This window comes from Scyliorhinus torazame, chromosome 1 (assembly GCF_047496885.1).
Source record: "Scyliorhinus torazame isolate Kashiwa2021f chromosome 1, sScyTor2.1, whole genome shotgun sequence".
In the NCBI taxonomy this organism is placed as follows: Eukaryota; Metazoa; Chordata; class Chondrichthyes; order Carcharhiniformes; family Scyliorhinidae; genus Scyliorhinus; species Scyliorhinus torazame.
The window spans coordinates 169,929,262-169,948,795 of NC_092707.1; the positions used below are offsets into that span (position 1 = coordinate 169,929,262).

General features: G+C 42.6%; 1 protein-coding gene across 1 annotated transcript in view; it reads left to right on the top strand.

Annotated features, from left to right (window-relative positions):
- Positions 1 to 10,165: 10,165 nt before the first annotated feature.
- LOC140416666 (claspin) overlaps positions 10,166 to 19,534 on the top strand; it is a 63,273-nt gene continuing 53,904 nt past the window's right edge. The window contains exons 1-4 of the mRNA XM_072501143.1: positions 10,166 to 10,413; positions 14,094 to 14,202; positions 15,247 to 15,734; positions 16,213 to 16,380. Of these exons, the coding sequence (XP_072357244.1) occupies positions 10,387 to 10,413; positions 14,094 to 14,202; positions 15,247 to 15,734; positions 16,213 to 16,380 (792 nt within the window). The 5' untranslated portion in view covers positions 10,166 to 10,386. The remainder of the gene's footprint in view (positions 10,414 to 14,093; positions 14,203 to 15,246; positions 15,735 to 16,212; positions 16,381 to 19,534) is intronic.

The following is a 19,534-nucleotide window of genomic DNA, read 5'->3' on the forward strand; positions in this document are numbered from 1 at the left end:
AAAACCTAGGACTTGGCTCCTCCCTCTGCAACTGGATCCTCGACTTCCTGACCTATAGACCACAATCAGCAAGGATAAATAACAACACCTACATGATAGTCCTCAGTACTGGGGCCCTGCAAGGCTGAGTACTTACCAACCTACCACACTTTCTATACACACACGACTGTGTGGTAAGATTTGGCTCCAACTCCATCTACATGTTTGCTGATGGCACGACCGCAGTGGGGTGGATCTCAGACAATGATAAATCAGAATAGAGGAGGGAGATAGAGAACCTAGTGGCATGGTGTAACAAAAACAATCTCCCCCTCAACGGCAGCAAAATTAAGGAGCTGGACATTGACTTCAGGAAGCGAAGTATCATACACACCGCTGTCTGCATCAATGGTGCCGAGGTGGAGATGGTTGATAGCTTCAAATTCCTATGTGTGCACATCACCAACAATAGTCCTGGTCCACCCACGTCGACGCTACAACCAAGAAAGCACAACAGCGCCTATACTTCCTCAGGAACAAAATTACGGCATGCCCACATTGACTTTTACCAATTTTTACAGATGCACCATAGAAAGCATCTTATCTGGCTGCATCACAGCCTGGTATGGCAACTGCTCGGCCCAAGACCATAAGTAACTACAGAAAGTATTGAACACAGTCCAGGCCATCACGCAAATCCACTTCCCATCCTTTGACTCTGTCTACACCTCCCACTGCCTCGGGAAAGCGGGCAGCATGATCAAATACCCCTCCCACCTGGATTATTCTCTCTTCCAACCTCTTCCATCAGGCAGAAGATGCAAAAGTCTGAGAACACGCACTGAAAGGTTCAAAAACAGCTTCTTCCCCGCTGTTACCAGACTCCTGAATTTACCCTCTTATGGACTGACCAGATCTCTCCAAACTCCTTCTCTACTGAGTCGTACAACACTCCTTGTGCTTCACCCAATGCCTGTGTCTTTGTATTTACATTGTGTATTTATCGTATGTCCTATGTTTTTTCATGTATGGAATGATCTGTCTAGGCTGTAGGCAGAACAATACTTTTCACTGTCCTTAGTACACATGACAATAAATCAAATCCAATCCAATCCAATATGTGGAAATTTGCCAATAACGTTTTGGTTTGTAACAGAATGAAGGCGACTCACTTCAAGATACTGCCCTGTTTGCACATTACACCGAGTTTGAGACCCAGGTTTGACCCTGTTATTTCCCTGATGTGCCTAAAGTGGCTGGTAGTCGAGGGTTATTATATACACTGTGTAATCTGGTGTCAAGATTCAATCCTATTGGTCTGGTGTAATTAAGGAGCTTGAGAGCATATTTGATATGGCCTTGGAATTTGACCCTTCATTCCAAATTCTGGGCCTTTCAGATAAGAGAATTATTGACGCTAATGATAAAAGGCTATATAACATAACGTTTGCAGCTCGGAAAAATATCCTCTACTCCTGGATTAGTGGCAAGTATCATTGAATCATTGACTCATAGAATTTACAGTGCAGAAGGAGGCCATTCAGCCCATCAAGTCTGCACCGGCCCTTGGAAAGAGCAACCCACTAAAGCCCTCCACCCTATCCCCATAATCCAGTAACCCCACCGAACCATTTTGGACACAAAGGACAATTTATCATGGCCAATCCACCTAACCTGCACATCTTTGGACTGTGGGAGGAAACCGGAGCACCCGGAGGAAACCCACGCAGACACAGGGACAACGTGCAGACTCCGCACAGACAGTGACCCAAACTGGAATCGAACCAGGGACCCTGGAGTTGTGAAACAATTGTGCTAACCACTGTGCTACCGTGCTGTCCATTTAAATCCTTTGATTCAAAATTGGCATAAAATCGTTATGGGTTGTATTCCAATGGAATTCTGTGCTAAGTCGGATACATTCCTTAAATTGTGGGACACCGATCTCAAATTTATAGACTCCACTCTGTCTGACCTCCTGTAAGGTATTCCGTGAGCCATGTTGCAAGTGTTGATCTCGCTATACATAGGGGTGCATCTTGTGTCATTTCACCATATCCTCTCCAGCCCCCCCCCCCCGCCGCCACCCAACCACCATCTGATCTGTTGTGTAATTAAAGGCACTAGTTCTTAAAGATCATAGTTCCTGTCTTTCTGTTCTTATGTTTGCAGAAATAATTGTTCTCTATTGTATCAGTTGTGTTTTGAAAGTTTGTTGCGTTATCTGTAAAAATTATAAAACTAATTTTAAAATAAAAAAGGGAAATTAAGATCGCTTTTTTTTTAAGAATGCAACTATTAATTAAAAATATTCACTTATTTTTAACTTTAACACTTAAATTAATTAAGATTTTTTTCTGCTCATTATTCTTGTTTGATGACTAAACTTATCCACTGAATGCATATCTTGTGCAGGACCTGTTTTCATAAAGTGTTATGAAGGTGTTCGATCAATAATAATTTATGTAGATTTTAAAAATCACGAGTTAAAATGTCAAACTTCACGTTTACAAATATGAGAATTGTTCACTGTTATAACCTGCCTGAATACTACTGGCTGGGGACTATTGGTATCCCATAATATATTTTAGTTTATTGACAACTCAACAATACAAAAAAGAGTCAGCAACATGCAAAAACAACATAGTCACAAAAAACAGTAATATGCCAAAAGCATTTACAAGATACAAAAACCACCAGCTTTCAAGCCAGCACACACACACAACCACCCCCCTGTCCCCAATGTTGGCCCCACATCAGCGGAAAGCCCAACGAGCAGCATCGACCACCAGAAAAGAACACACCGGTATAGGGCACAGTTTAGAGAGAGAGAGAGCACCCCTCCCCTCCCAAGAAGGGGCCACAGTTCAATCCAAAACAGTTCCTTTAAACAGGCCGCCAGCGTACGGCCACTTCTACCCCCACCCAACCTTCCCCAATAGTAGCCCCACATTGGCGGAAAGGCGCCCAAATGAGCAGCACAGACCACCAGAAAAGGACACACCGATACGGGGCATGGCAAAAGAGAGGGAGAGAGGGAGGGATCTCCCTTTACAAAAACAAATACAGAGCAACCACAAGAAACCCAACAAACAATTAATTATACAAGTCAAAGCTGCCAGAGCTCAAGCCAGCGCCCGGCTCTAGCAACAGCCCCATGTCGGTGAAGAGGTGTCCGCAAGCAGCTCAGTTCACCGTAAAGGGACAGGCAGCGCACGGTTTAAGAGAGAGAGAGAGAAAACACCACTCCCCGCCACTAGCACCAGGAAGGACCCCTCAACCTCCAGTGCACAGAAGCAGGAGGGGCGCAACTGGCGAGCACCCAGCGCTAAGCCCTAAATAACTACACAACAAAAATACAATAATAACCATGCAATCGCCCAACAATAAAACACAACCAACATCAGTATAAACAGTGTCCACATAGTCAATTGGGCCACCGCCCTATTGCTCTCACAGTCGTAGCATCCAGCCTCCAGACACCATCCAGTCTCAAACTGAAAAAGCGAGTCCATTCCACTCCACTTTCAGCCCCACAGCAGGCCAACGAAGATCCGCTCCTCGCTCCACTCCAAGCCAGTAATCAGAAAGGCAGCCAGTGACAAGTACGAGTCCCAGGCGTGGCAACTGCAGACAAGCACTCTCCTCTCTTTCCCCTGTGAGCAACTGGCAGCAGCAACAGGCTCCCCTTTCTCACCATTTAACCAATCGCAGCACCTTGCCATAGTCCAGGCTTCAAAGTCCAAAAAAGGCAGCCAGCATGCATAATTGCACACCAGGTCCAGAAACAGGGTTCCAGACAGAGGCAGCATTCCCCTCCTGTACCTCAGAGCATGAGCTAGTCAGGTGGAGTGTGAGCTCCCCCAATGAGGGAGGCGGAGAAATCATTTGCAGTTTACCTGCATAAATCCAAAGATGTGCAGGTTAGGTGGATTAGCCATGATAAATTGCCCTTAGTGTCCAAAATTGCCCTTAGTGTTGGGTGGGTTTACGGGGTTATGGGGATAGGGCGGAGGTGTTGACCTTGGGTCGGGTGCTCTTTCCAAGAGCCAGTGCAGACTCGATGGGCCGAATGGCCTCCTTCTGCACTGTAAATTCTATGATCTAAATAGAGCTGGCCAGTGTGGTACCAGCTAGAATAGTGAAGCAGTGGTGAAATACCACTGCTGCTGTGTATATATAATTGTAAATAAAGTTATTTTCTTTTGACTCTGCAAACTCATGCTGAATTCTTCATCCCTCACAAAATTCACTTTATAAATGAATGAGTTTGTTACTGCAGTTGTTGATAACTGTTCGAAACGTATGCATTTGAAGTTTATGAACCATTCTCCTCAATCCATGTCATACATGCACCACTAATCCCACCACAACATTTATACACTAATCTGAAATATTAATATATAAATCTAAATTTAGAAAATTGCTGTTAACATCAGCTAATGTATGATAGCATGAGATGTTCTTGGATGATTGGCGTCATATAATTATACAGGAATTCAAGTGCCTCTAAATTGTCTTATAATGCAAAAACAGCTTTTTTCTAATTTCAATTCTAGAATTTCAGCATTCAAGATAAATGTAGCAAAATGATTATCCATTTATCAAGAATGCAATAGGGCTTTCATAATACACCTCTCTCATTTATTTACTCTTTTAAGGACTATATATTCCCATTGGCCATTTGCTGTTCATGTCAAGGATGAGAGCAGGAATAAGGATAAGGAAAACACTGACTTATGTATTTTTCGCAAGCCAATATTTATTTGATGCATTTTCTACGCCCTACACAATATATCATAAAATAGACTGGTTGTTTCTGCAGTGCCAGATTTTTTTTTTGATCTATTCTGTCAACTGGGCAGAATTAAAATAACATATTAAAGTAAATATGTGCACACAATTCATTCTAACAATATTTGTTCCATAACAAATCCTGTGCCATAACTCATGGTAGAAAGCATCTTCTTTTCAGTAATTCTCCCGATTTCTTTTCCATTCTCAAATGAATTTCTGTCTTTCATATTGTCTTTGCATGCTATTGGCACACCTTTTTCTTGCCACTTTTTATGTCTGCATTTGTCTGTTTTGTATGGCCATTGTTTCTTCTGCCTCTCACTTTCTTATTGTCTCATTAGCTTTCTTAATACCAAAAGAAAGTTTTGTCATCCGTAAGCCACACTTTGTGCATGTGACACTTAAAAATTATGATAAATACTAAGATAGATACCAACCCATTCAATTAAATATTGTAATGGCTGCTGGGGCTGGTTTAGCACAGTGGGCTAAAAGCTGGCTTGTAATGCAGAACAATGCCAGCAGCGCGGGTTCAATTCCCGTACCAGCCTCCCCGAACAGGCGCCGGAATGTGGCGACTAGGGCATTTCACCGTAACTTCATTGAAGCCTACTTGTGACAATAAGTGATTATTATTATTAGTTCTGAGCCGCAAGAGTGCTTAGACCTACTATTAAACGAATTCAGGGAGGCCGAGGTCCCAGGTTCAATCCCGGCTCTGGGTCACTGTCCGTGTGGAGTTTGCACATTCTCCCCGTGTTTGCATGGGTTTCACCCCCCACAACCCAAAGATGTGCAGACTAGGTGGATTGGTCACGCTAAATTGCCCCTTAATTGGAAACAATGAATTGGGTACTCTAAATTTATTTTTAAAAACAAATTCAGGGAGAACGGTCAGGAAACATTTGGAAACCTAATCTGTTCACTAATGTATTTTAGGGAGGTGAACCGCCATCCCACCATTTGGCTCCACTTCCATATTATTTAGTTTTTAAAAATAAATTTAGAGTACCCAATTCATTTTTCCAATTAAGGGGCAATTGAGCCTGGCCAATTCACCTATCCTGCACATCTTTGGGTTGTGGGGGTGAAACCCACGCAAACACGGGGAGAATGTGCAAACTCCACACGGATAGTGACCTAGAGCTGGGATCGAACCTGGGACCTCTGCGCCGTGAGGCAGCAGGGCTAACCCACTGCGCCACCGTGCTGCCTCCATATTATTTAGTTGATCCTTAATGCTCTTGGGGCAATTGGGGATGGACAATAAATTCTGCCTCGCAAATGTCAAGTCACATACCCAAAACGTATTTTTAAAATGTCATGCCAGTGATCTGCCTTGCAGTCAGGAATGTAGTTTGGTAGGGGCAGCAGTGGTTAGCACTACTTCCTCATGGCGCCGAGGACCCGGGTTCGATCCCGGCTCTGGGTCACTGTCCGTGTGGAGTTTGCACATTCTCCCTGTGTTTGCGTGAGTTTCGCCCCACAACCCAAAGATGTGCAGGGTAGGGTGGATTGGCCATGCTAAATTGTCCCTTAATTGGAAAAAATGAATTGGGTACTCTTAATTTGGAAAAAAAAAGGAATGTTGTTTGGTAGTTAGTGGCATTCTCACCTCTGAGTTCAAGTTCCATTCCAGTGACTTGACCATTAAAGTTGAGGCTAACACTCCAATGCATGACTGAGGGAATGCTGCATGGTCATAGGTGGTGTTTCGGATGAGATGTCGAGTAAAGGCCCATTTTATCTGTTGGGTGGATATAAAAGTTACTGTGGCATTATTTTGAAAAAGAGCAGGGAAGTTATCCCTGGAGTCTTGGTCAATATTTATCCTTCAATTAATATCTTAAACACATTATCTGGTCATTATCACATTGCTATTTGTGGGGGTTTAGCTGTGCACACTATTCTGCCAAATCTCCTACTTTGCAAGTGACTCCACTTAAAAGTTTTTAGTTGATTGTGAAGCACTTTGGAACATCTTGAGGTTGTGAAAAGTGATATATAAATGCAAGTCTTTTGTTTACTACTGTTGTGTTTCTATTGCCTGTAGGGTGGGTGATTACCGAGTTTTTTAATCAACTGCATGCTCCTGTTGCTCTGTTCCCATAATTGTAAAGCAAATGGTGATGTGTTGTAAATTATGGTTTAAGATATAACTCTAATAAGATAAGATATCTTTATTGGTTTATGCTTAATGCAATCTAGTTGATGGGTGATGTGCTAACATTGTTAGATATACTAATAACAATGTTTATTTATTTTTTACCTTTTAAAAGTGCAAATTAAAATAGAAAAGGTTGCTTCAGGTCGATGCATTTAGAACTCCCAAGTATGAGCCTGCGATAAATTTTCAGTTTAGGTTCAACAAGTTTGCGTCAAGAGGAAAAAGCTATATAAAATTAGGATTATCATGGGAGTGTCCCTTTAAGAAAGTTTTTTGACTTATCACATGGCTTCAGTGATGTCACTTTTGTGGGTGGAGCTGAGATGTGGCTGTGAGTTTTCTTTCACTTTCAGTTTTGACTGCTGTGGACTCAGGGTGAAAGATGTGTTTTGTTCTTGTTTTTCTATTTTCATTTTAAATATCTATTCCAGTAAAAATCACCTTGGTGGTGGCTTTTAAGATATAGTTTGGTTTCCGGAAGGGTTTAAATCTGCTGGTGAGACGGGGTCAGAATCTCAGGAAAAGCCAGTCTTATTCAAGTGAGAATGCAGAGTGCCGGGTCACACCCTTGAAAAGGGTTTTTTGGTTTATGGGATTTTGTTATTGAATTGGAACAGTTAAGGGGGAATTCATTAAGTGTTACATATAGATTACTGTAGCTGTGGAGTGTCTTTAGGTTTGTAATTGATAAAAATTCTTGGTGAGTGTTTATATAAATGTTAACTAAGTTCTTAGAATAAAGCTTATTTTGATTAAAATGTCTGGGGAGACTGTTGAATCACACCTGAAGGAAAGCCTCCTGTGCTCATCCTAACCAAATTCATCAAAATGTTGTAGGTCAGGTAAATACCATAATACACTTTGGAGTTTTTAAACCCTGGCCCATAACCGGATGAGGAACTTGAAGTATATGGACAAGAAGCATGTATGTGGGACTGAGCATAACTGCTCTTTCAAAGAGTCTGTGGAGGCAGGATGGGCTGAGTAAGCACCTACTGTGCTGTGAATTCCTCAGAGTCATCTGCGTTTATGTAATCACTTTTGCACCTTCAGAATGTCCAAAGCATTTTGGAATGTTGTAATGTAACATAAGCTAATTATACACTGTAAGGTCCCATAAACAGTAATGTAATAACAACCAGATCATCAATTTTACCAATTCAAAAGCAAAATATAATTGATGTTGGAAATCTGAACTGGGACAGCACGGTAGCATAGTGGTTAGCACTATGGCTTCATGGCTCCAGTGTCCCAGATTTGATTCCCGGCTTGGGTCACTCTCTGTGCAGAGTCTGCACATTCTCTCCGTCTCTGCGTGAGTTTCCTCCGGGTGCTCTGGTTTCCTCCCACAAGTCCCGAACGACGTGCTGTTAGGTACTTTAGACATTCTGAATTTTCCCTCTGAGTACCCGACCAGGCGCCGGAATGTGACGACTAGGGGCTTTCACAATAACTTCATTGCAGTGTTAATGTAAGCCTACTTGTGACAATAAAGATTTTAAAAAAAAAATAATTATTAAAACAAAGAATACTGGAAGAACTCAACAGGCAAGACAGCATCTGTGAAGAGAAATTAACATTGCAAGTCTGATGCTCTCCGACTCGAATCCTGGCTTCGGTCACTGTCCGTGCGGAGTCTGCACATTCTCCCTGTGTCTGCATGTGTTTCCTCCAGATGCTCCGGTTTCTCCCACAGTCCAAAGATGTGCAGGTTAGGTGGATTGGCCATGCTAAATTTAGCAATTGCCCTTTGTGACCTGAAAAGGTTGGTTGGGGTTACTGGGTTACAGGAAAAGGGTGGAGGTGTGGGCTTAAACGGGGTGCTCTTTCCAGGGGACGGTGCAGACTCGATGGATCAAATAGCCTCCTGTGTACTGTAGGTTCTGTAAATTCCAGCATTTTGTGTTTCTAATAGTTTTATAGATTTTGGTTGCGGGAAAATGTTGGCTAGGGTACTGGAGCTAACAATCCTACTCTTCTAAATAGTGCCATGAGAGCTTTAATTCTTCTGAGGTATGGCTTGGAACCTGCTAACTGAGGGGAGCGTGCAGCCAGCAAGTTATTGCAGAGGAAATTATACATCAGCAGTCACCTCTTCTTCATTTGTGTTTCTACCCAGTCAAATGGACTTAACTTCGACCAGCATCAGTGAGATTATTGAAAGATACAGATACCCTGTAATCTGCAGGGAACAGCAGTTGAGTGAAGGAAGGTGAAAAACTTTACATAGTATTATATAGGACATATGGCACAGAAACAGGCTATTTGGCCCAACCAGTCATTGCAGATGTTTATGCTCTACTCAGGCTTTCTCCCACCCTCATCTAAATCTGCCATTGTTGCCATCTATCCTGTTCTTTAGTGATTGTTTTGTTTACCCTTAAATGCATCTATACTGTTCACATTCCTGTGATAATGAATTCCACATTCTTATCACTTCTTGGGTGAAGAAGTTTTTTTCTGAATTTCCTATTGGATTTTTTTGGTGACTAAATTTGGTGGCCCCACAAAAGGAAACAATCTTTCTGTGTCCATGCTTATCAAAATCTTTCATAACTTCAAAGATCTCTATTAGGTCATCCACAGCCTTTTTTGAAGAGGCCCTGACTGTTAATCCTTACCCGATGTACATAGCCACACATTTCTTGTATGAACCTTGCAAATCATCTCTGCACTCTCTCCTGTGCTCTGTATACTTTTTATAATAGGGTGACCAGAACTGAATGAAGTACTCACCAAGATCCAATATAGGTTTAACATAACTTCTTTACTCTTCAATTCCCCAGAAATAAAGCTGAGTGCGTTTTTTTTTTATGGCCTTGCTGACATTTGGTGCAACTATTTCATTTTTTGAACGTTGCTCCTATCTGGTACGTTTATATATTTAAACTTATTGTTTATTTATTATATTAATGGTGCCCTTCATGGGAACTTGCCATTTTGATCTTGTGTCTCAATCAGAGAAGGTCCATTTCAAATTTGCCTCTGCAGCCCAGGGGGGGGGAGGAAAGCACCAATCAAAGCCGCCAGCTGCCGCTGTGATCACGTCAATCATCGCTAAAACGGGGAGGGATCTCACCTCTGACGTACTTAGCCAGGGCGGGGACACAGTACGAACACCCCGGGGGGGGGGCATTATAGCGAAGGGGCGTGGCCTTTCCGGTCGGCGCCAATCAGGGGCACCGCGCGGGACGGCGGGGCGGGGGCCCTGATCGGGGCGCGTGCGCAATGCAGCTGAGCGGGAAGGCCGAATTGGGCGAGCTGCTGAAGTTGTTTTTGCGGCAGAAGCTTTCCCGCTGCTGGCGAGTGGAGTTACATCGTTTTCATGGCTGCTGTGAAGTGACTTTCAATCCGACTCTCTGAAGCCAACGGCACTTCGCGACCGTCTCTCTATTATTTTGTTGTTGCTCTCTCTCGTTTACAAAGCCACTGGTAACTCCGCTATGTCTCTGTCTGAGCCGCGCACAGAGGTAAGAACAAAATGGAGGCGGCCGGTCTGGCGGGGGCCTCCCAGTGTGCCCCCCCCCCCCCCCCCCCCCGGACTTTCAGCCTCTGCCGGTGGGAGGAATTATTCCCACAGACAAGGCTTCTCGAGGCTTTTGTCTGTCGGGTGGCCCGCTGCCCCCTTCCCGAGAGTTATACAACTAAACTTGTGGGGCCGTTGGTGTTTTCGAGCCTGTCAGCCGCTGGGTTTTTTCCTGTTTCCAGTGGGTTTAAATTTGTCAGTTGCTGCAGTTCAAAACTCCATCGTTTATTGAATGGCTGTTTATATATCGAGTAACTGAAGTTTCTCTCCGCTGTGTGTGTGCCCTCGATTCTGATTTTGGCGGGGGAGTTGATTTAGGTTAACAGAAGATGATCATTGTGATGCAAGGGTGGCAGATGGCGGTCTAATCCCTAAACTGCTCATTGGTGCAGCATTTACTCGCTTTCTGCACCTTAAAAGTTTCCCTCCTCAAATCTAGCCACCACCCAATATCCTTGACATCACCCACTGCTGTTCATGCTGCGAATCTTTTTTTTCCACTTGTTGCACAATTTTGGAAACATTTGTTTAATCTAGTTTCATTTTTCAATATTTTCGCCACCTCTAGAAAACATAACTGCGGCATAAAGCTTATTGCCTGATGCGAGGAAAGGTTAACTAGATTAAATAGTGGTTAGAGAACTATTCTGCATTTTTTAACGTCTTGGGCGCTCACGTTGTCCTTCTTGGACTGTTTGCTTCTCCGAGTAGAGTAGACCTGTAATCTCATTAAGTTTTTAGAACCATGAGAAGTGATCTCATTGACATTTAAAATTCTTCACGGCTTGGTTGGGGCACTTGTTGAAAGGTTCTGTAGGCAAGAACAGTGGTTGTCGTCTCACTGTTAAGGGGCTGGTTACATAGAACTGGGGCGAGCAGGAACTTCTCCACTTGGGGGTTGTAAATCTTAAGAATTATCTGCCCAGAATGCTGTGGATATTCAGTTATTATGTATCTGAACACAGTAAGAAGTCTTACAACACCAGTTTAAAGTCCAACAGGTTTGTTTCGAATCACTAGCTTTCGGCGAAACGTATCGTATTGCATCTTTGTCTATATATATATATATATATATATATATGTGTGTATGTTTTTGGAACCCACCTCTTCATTCAGCTGAGGAAAGCTAGTGATTCGAAACAAACCTGTTGGACTTTAACCTGGTGTTGTATGACTTCTTACTGTGCACACCCCAGTCCAACGCCAGCATCTCCACATTATGTATATGAAGACTAAGATCGACAGAATTTTTGGATGTTAAAGCAATGCATGAAAGTGGAGTTAATGCAGTCATGATCTTATTGAACTCCGATGGGTTATGTTCCATTCACACTCCTATTTTTATGTTCTCATGGATTCCAGAAGGTTCCCAAACCAGTACATTAGTCGTTGTCCTTTGTATCTGACTTGTATGGCTCACTGTATAAAATGCTCTGCACAATGTACTGAACTCAATCTGCACAGTCTCAGATTCAGTATGCTGAGTCTGAGCTAGCTTTCTTACTTAAACTTGTTATCCAGTGATCTGTGGTGTAATGTGAATATTAGATAAGAATAAGGTGGGGGCTTAATTGACTTCTGGAATGACTTTATTTTGAGTTATTGGTTATGTGGGCTCTAGAGATTTGGATCAAGCATTTAGTACTCCTGATCTCTGGACAGCGTTTGCAATTCTATTGACAATACCAATCCTGTTCTTTCCAAATCGACCAGAAAGCTTAAAGTTTCCATGTGCAATGGCTGGTGTGTGTCTCCATTGTAAGCTCTTGCACAAGTGCAAAATGCAGTATTGAAATCACTTTTGTTTCTCATGTTGGTGCATGAAGCAGTTAATCATTGATCTTCCTAGCATTGTTGAATTGCATTGGTAAAATGGGTTGCTGTTATTTGTCTGAAAAACACTGGCTTTACTGCTGATGCAGTCTCTTGAAGTCCAGTACAACAGTCACATTTCAATAGCTGTTTAGTTTTTGAACATTTTTGTTTTGTACACGTGTCCTGTATTGTAGCTGATTTCTCATTTATCTAGTTGCTAGGCTGTGATAGGTGCTCCAATTGATGGGGAAACATAAGAAAGATGCGTTCTATAAATATTTTGTATCTTTATGATTTACTGATGTACAAGCTGCAGGTTTATATCTGTGCATATTGGTACAAACTCAATTCTGGTTATTCATCCACGAGCAGTTTTGAATGCTCAATTGCCATCGGCAAATTAATTCCATGTCCTGACTGCCAAAAACAAAAAGATGCAATTACCCACAAATCCTTAAGTTAGCAATGGAAATAGTTTACTTGCAATATGCTGTGGGATGAAATTGGCTGTAAATAGGGTATTAATCTGACTTGTTTTTTGAACTACTTCCCCCAAAACTATGATTCACAAAAATGAGTAATAGATTTCAAAAGTTACTTTTAAAACAATCCTTGGTTGAAGTACTCTTCCATGGAGATCAGCAGACAATTCTATCAAACAATAGATGAAGTGGAATGGGCCCACTTAATATTGAGCACAGTCTGTTAGGAATAGGTTAGGTGGATTGATCATGCAAAATCGCCCCTTAGTGTCCAAGGTGTGCAGGTTAGGTGGATTGGTCACAATCTGTGTGGGGTTCGTGTTCTTTCGGGGGGTCAGTACAGACTCAATGGGCCGAATGGCTTCCTTCTGCACTGTAGGAATTCTATTCTATAAATTCCTGTGAAAGGCTGTTGTAAACTTTCAACCTTGTGCTGAGTTTTAAAATATCCTTCTTGGAAATTGAAGCTCCATGCTTAAATTCCGATACTTATTAATTTTAGTTTTTTTTTTGAGTTTCACATTAAGTATCAACCTCGGGAATGTAATATTTAAACAGTTTTCCCCTGAATATTCCCACTTCGAAGAAAGCTCAAGATTGACACATCGGTACTTAATCCAACCAGGTATCTGAATAAGTTGAGTTTGTTAAAAGGATATTCAGGTCCTGGAGAAGGTGCAACAAATAACTACATGAATGATATAAGCATTGTGCGGTTGTAACTATAAAGAAAGATCAATAGGTTGGGACACTCTTCTAGAAAAGAGAAGACTGAGGGATGATGTAAAATTATGAAGGGGTTTGACACAACAGATGGTTCAAGCTGTTTCCCTTGTTACAATTAGTATATGGTCATCAATGTTAAATTCAACAAGGAATTTAGGGGAAACTATTACCACCCATCTTAATATTGCATCTGTTCCCCTCAACTGCTCTGCTTTGGTATTTTAAAAGGTGCTAGAGGACCACAAGAGGGAGAAAGGAATAGAATAATATACTGATGTTATATTAAAGTTGGGTGGAAGTAGGCTTGAATGGAGCATAAATGTTGGCATGGATCGATTGAGGCCAAGTAGCCTATTTCTGAGCTGTAAATCCAATGTTATTTATTTGTGAATCTGTTTTGTTAAGACTGTTAAAAATTATTTCTCAAATCAATATGTAGGAAAGAAACCTTTGTCCTCACTGGTCTGAATTTATAACCAAAGTGGAACCCAATTGTTCTCTTCCCTTCCAACTTTGAAATATTGAGAAGATTCAGGGAAAATCAATTTGTACCTAATGAGCTGTGACCAAAATAGGATCTGTTTTTGTATTTTCTTTGCAGTTAACTTTTGGTGAGGAGAAAACAAATTACAGTGATACTGACAGCGGCAAGGGAAGTTGTGGAATGGTCTCTCCGAGTTTGAACAAAAAAACATGCCACTCTGACAGAGGTTTGTGTTCTTTCCTGTGTGGTCGCCGGTAATTTGTTCTCAATATCATCAAATCTGATGTTTATTGTCTTGAGCGCTTTGTCAAAAAATACTTGGTGCGTCAATTGCACAAATCTAAGTTACCTGTTTTTTGCGTATATTGAAATTATTCCCATTATCAGGTGGTGGAAAGCATTGCACTCTGCTTCCATGTAATTCTCTTCTCTTGGCTTATCTGGCAATTTTGTAATGGAAATGGTTGAATGAACTTGACAGACAATGAGATCCTTGGCTTTATGAATAGAAACACAGGAAACAATAATAAACTTTTCCCAGTCACTGGTTAGGCCCAGCAGGAGAATCCGGTATAAACCTGGGTACTGCATTTCAAGGGGGATGTCATGGTCTTGCAGGGGATACAAGGTGAATTCTTTGGAGACGTGGAATGGTTATCCTTGAAGCACAAGGAGGTCTAATGAGATTAAATTGGACAATTTTCAAAGGCACGATGGGTGGTATCCTCCAGTGCTAGATTCCATGGTTTTTTTAGACTTTCAAATCTCAGAATGTAAACTTGAACATTGGTTATTATGTCAGTGAGCCATTTGTGATTCAAGTTTTGATGCGGCTTGAATTGATAGTGGTAGATATTGGACGTGAGTTGTGCTTCCTGACTGAGGTTGGAACATGAAAATATGGGTGATGAAAACGTATTTAAGTTTTAAACAAAAACTACTACAATTCACAAGTTTGCTTGTGTCCTGGCATATGGTCAGGTTGCTCTGCAATGTGAGGATTAATATGCCTGACAAACGGCAGTTGAATAATACACCAATATTCAAATTACACTTCTCCCCAATGCTCCAGTGTTACGTTCATGCTATGACAATGTGCTTCTCTTGTGCGATATCATTTAGGCTGTTTCCTAGTTGAGTAGCAAATACTCAAATTTGTTTATTTTTCTGTGATTGTTTAAATGCAATGAAGTTGACATGTAAGTACTTCAGATAAATTGACAGTGTAATATATCAATTTGTGATTCAATCCCTTTTTGTTTCCTTCCAGACTCCGAAGAGGAAATTTTTACTTGTAAGAAAATTACAAGAAAACCTCTACAGGAGAGTGATAGTGATGAGGAGGCAAGCAATGTGAACAAAATCGGCAATTTAACATCCGAGGGCGAGAGTGAGAACGAGAAGCAAAGCTTGAATGTTAATGCTGGAGACAAAAGCAAAAAATTACGACGTGTTCGGAGAGTGGCATTAGATAGCGATGAAAGTGACTTGGACATTCTCAACAGTAAAGACGAAGCGAGGATGATAAAATCTAGTTGTGTTGGGAGTGAAGATGAAGAACTATCCACAACAAAAAACCATCACAAAAACTCTGATTCAGACAGCTCTTCACTTAGCCAAGAAAACTCAAAATGTTCAAAGTATCGTAAAGAACGGGCAAATCGAAAGGACAAATCCCAAAGGCAGCGAGAGAAAGCACAGAAACAACTTGCAGTGATTGAGAAACTGAAGAGAAAAAAGAACAAACAGACAAAACCGGTGTGAAAAATAGATATTTAACATGGTGCCTTAAAACAGCGTAAACTTGACCACCTGAACTATTTATAATAATCTTTATTGTCACAAGTCGGTTTACATTAACACTGCAATGAAGTTACAGTGAAAGGCCCCTAGTCTCCATACTCCGGTGCCGGTTCGGGTGCACAGAGGGAGAATTCAGAATGTCCAATTCACCTAACAAGCACGTCTTTCGTGACTTGGAGCACCCGGAGTAAACTCACGCAGACACTGGGAGAACGTGCAGACTCTGTACAGACAGTGATCCAGGCTGGGAATCGAACCTGGGACCCTGGCACTGAAGCAACAGTGCTAACCACTTTACCACCATGCTGCCCTTTATTTGACATAAAATACTTTTAAGTCTTATTTATTCCAGCACTCTGAAGATAGTATGTAGTAGTAATTACATTAATCGCTTTTGTTAGTTTCTCTGAACTTCTTTAACTCTTCTGTTCAGGAAGCGTCTAAGGAATTCAAGGTAGCAGATGACAGTGGCTGCCTGCTGAGCAACAGCGACCTGTTTGAGACGGAAATGGATGATGAACATGAACTCGATGCAGAGGACGATGAGTTATCATTGGATGCCATACGAGCAGCAGTAAAAAAGAAAGCAAAGCAACCCAAAGTGCGTGTTATCTTAAACTTTTTTAATTGTGGAAATCTTTTGCCTGTTTTGTGTCATAAAAGGGGTAATTGTTGTTGCGAGCAGTAACATGGGCTGAAGCAGTCCTCCCACTGCCTGGATTTTACAATCTAACCTTCGACCCTTTGAGTACAGTAAAGTCCTGTCTTTCGCGACATCCTTGTTTGTGAATTTGCTTACCCACGCTACCGTGAGGGACTACACCTAAGTGCTGCAGCCACAGGACAAGATGAGTGTACAGGGACCAAGGAAGGCCTGGTGGATTGGGAGGGGATGATCAGGGCCACTGGGGAGAGGGTGGGTTGATGGAGGTGAGGCCTTAAAGGTTATCAAAGAAAAGTACAGCACAGGAACAGGCCCTTCGGCCCTCCAAGCCTGCACCGACCATGCTAAACTAAAATCTTCTACGCTTCCTGGGTCCCTATCCCTCTATTCCCATCCTATTCATGTATTTGTCAAGATGCCCCTTAAATGTCACTATCGTCCCTGCTTCTACCACCTCCTCCGGCAGCGCGTTCCAGGCACCCATTACTCTTGTGTAAAAAAAAAACCTGCCTCGTATATCTCCTAAATCTTGCCCCTCGCACCTTAAACCTATGCCCCCTAGTAATTGATCCCGCTACCCTGGGAAAAAGCCTCTGACTATCCACTCTGTCTATGCCCCTCATAATTTTGTAGACCTCTATCAGGTCACCCCTCAACCTCCGTCGTTCCAGTGAGAACAAACCGAGTTTATTCAACTGCTCCTCATAGCTAATGCCCTCCATACCAGGCAACATTCTGGTAAATCTCTTCTGCACCCTCTCTAAAGCCTCCACATCCTTCTGGTAGCGTGGCGACCAGAATTGAACACTATACTCCAAGTGTGGCCTAACTAAGGTCCTATACAGCTGCAACATGACTTACCAATTCTTGTACTCTATGCCCTGGCCAATCAAGGCAAGCATGCCGTATGCCTTCTTGACTACCTTCTCCACCTGTGTTGCCCCTTTCAGTGACCTGTGGACCTGTACACCTAGATCTCTTTGACTGTCAATACTCTTGAGGGTTCTACCATTCACTGTATATTCCCTACCTGCATTAGAGCTTCCAAAATGCATTACCTCACATTTGTCCGAATTAAACTCCATCTGCCATCTCCCCGTCCAAGTCTCCAAACGACCTAAATCCTGCTGTATCCTCTGACAGTCCTCATTGCTATCCGTAATTCCACCAACCTTTTGTGTCGGCTGCAAACTTACTAATCAGACCAGTTACATTTTCCTCCAAATCATTTATATATACTACAAAGAGCAAAGGTCCCAGCACTGATCCCTGCGGAACACCACTAGTCACAGCCCTCCAATTAGAAAAACACCCTTCCATTGCTATTCTGCCTTCTATGACCTAGCCAGTTCTGTATCCATCTTGCCAGCTCACCCCTGATCCCGTGTGACTTCACCTTCTTTTGTACCAGTCTACCATGAGGGACCTTGTCAAAGGCCTTACTGAAGTCCATAATAGACAACATCCACTGCCCGACCTGCATCAATCATCTTTGTGACCTCTTCAAAAAACTCCAAGTTAGTGAGACACGACCTACCCTTCACTAAACCATGCTGCCTCTCGCCAATACGTCCATTGGCTTCCAAATGGGAGTCAATCCTGTCTCGAAGAATTCTCTCCAGTAATTTCCCTACCACTGACGTAAGGCTCACCAGCCTGTAGTTCCCTGCATTATCCTTGCTACCCTTCTTAAACAAAGGAACAACATTGGCTATTCTCCAGTCCTCTGGGACATCACCTGAAGACAGTGAGGATCCAAATATTTCTGTCAAGGCCTCAGCAATTTCCTCTCTTGCCTCCTTCAGTATTCTGGGGTAGATCCCATCAGGCCTTGGGGACTTATCTACCTTAATATTTTTCAAGACGCCCAACAACTCGCCTTTTTGAATCTCAATGTGACCCAGGTTATCTACACACCCTTCTCCAGACTCAACATCCACCAATTCCTTCTCTTTGGTGAATACTGATGCAAAGTATTAATTTAGTACCTCGCCCATTTTCTCTGGCTCCACACAGATTCCCTTGCCTATCCTTCAGTGGGCCAACCCTTTCCCTGGCTACCCTCTTGCTTTTTATGTACGTGTAGAAAGCCTTGGGATTTTTCTTAACCCTATTTGCCAATGACTTTTCGTGATCCCTTCTAGCCCTCCTGACTCCTTGCTTAAGTACCTTCCTACTTTCCTTGTATTCCACACAGGCTTCGTCTGTTCACAGCCTTCTAGCCCTGACAAATGTCTCATTTTTCTTTTTGACGAGGCCTACAATATCTCTCGTTATCCAATGTTCCCGAAATTTGCAGTATTTATCCTACTTCCGCACAGGAACATGCCGGTCCTGAATTCCTTTCAACTGACATTTGAATGCGTCCCACATGTCAGATGTTGATTTACCCTCCGACATCCGCCCCCAATCTCGGTTCTTCAGTTCCTGCCTCATGTTATAATTAGCCTTCCCCCAATTTAGTACATTCACCCTAGGACCACTCTTATCCTTGTCCACCAGCACTTTAAAACTTACAGAGTTGTGGTCACTGTTCCCGAAATGCTCCCCTACTGAAACTTGTACCACCTGGCCAGGCTCATTCCCCAATACCAGGTCCAGTACAGCCCCTTCCCTAGTTGGACTATCTACATATTGTTTTAAGAAGCCCTCCTGGATGCTCCTTACAAACTCTGCCCCGTCTAAGCTCCTAGCACTAAGTGAGTCCCAGTCAATATTGGGGAAGTTGAAGTCTCCCATCACAACAACCCTGTTGTTTTTACTCGTTTCCGAAATCTGTCTACCTATCTGCTCCTCTATCTTCCACTGACTGTTGGGAGGCCTGTAGTAAACCCCCAACATTGTGACTGAACCCGTCTTATTCCTGATCTCTACCCATATAGCCTCGCTGCCCTCTGAGGTGTGCTCCCGTAGTATAGCTGTGATATTCTCCCTAACCAGTCGCGCAACTCCGCCACCTCTTTTCCATCCCCCCTTGATCCCGCCTGAAACATCTAAACCCTGGAACGTTTAGCTGCCAATCCTGTCCTTCCCTCAACCAGGTCTCTGTAATGGCAACAACATCATAGTTCCAAGTACTAATCCAAGCTCT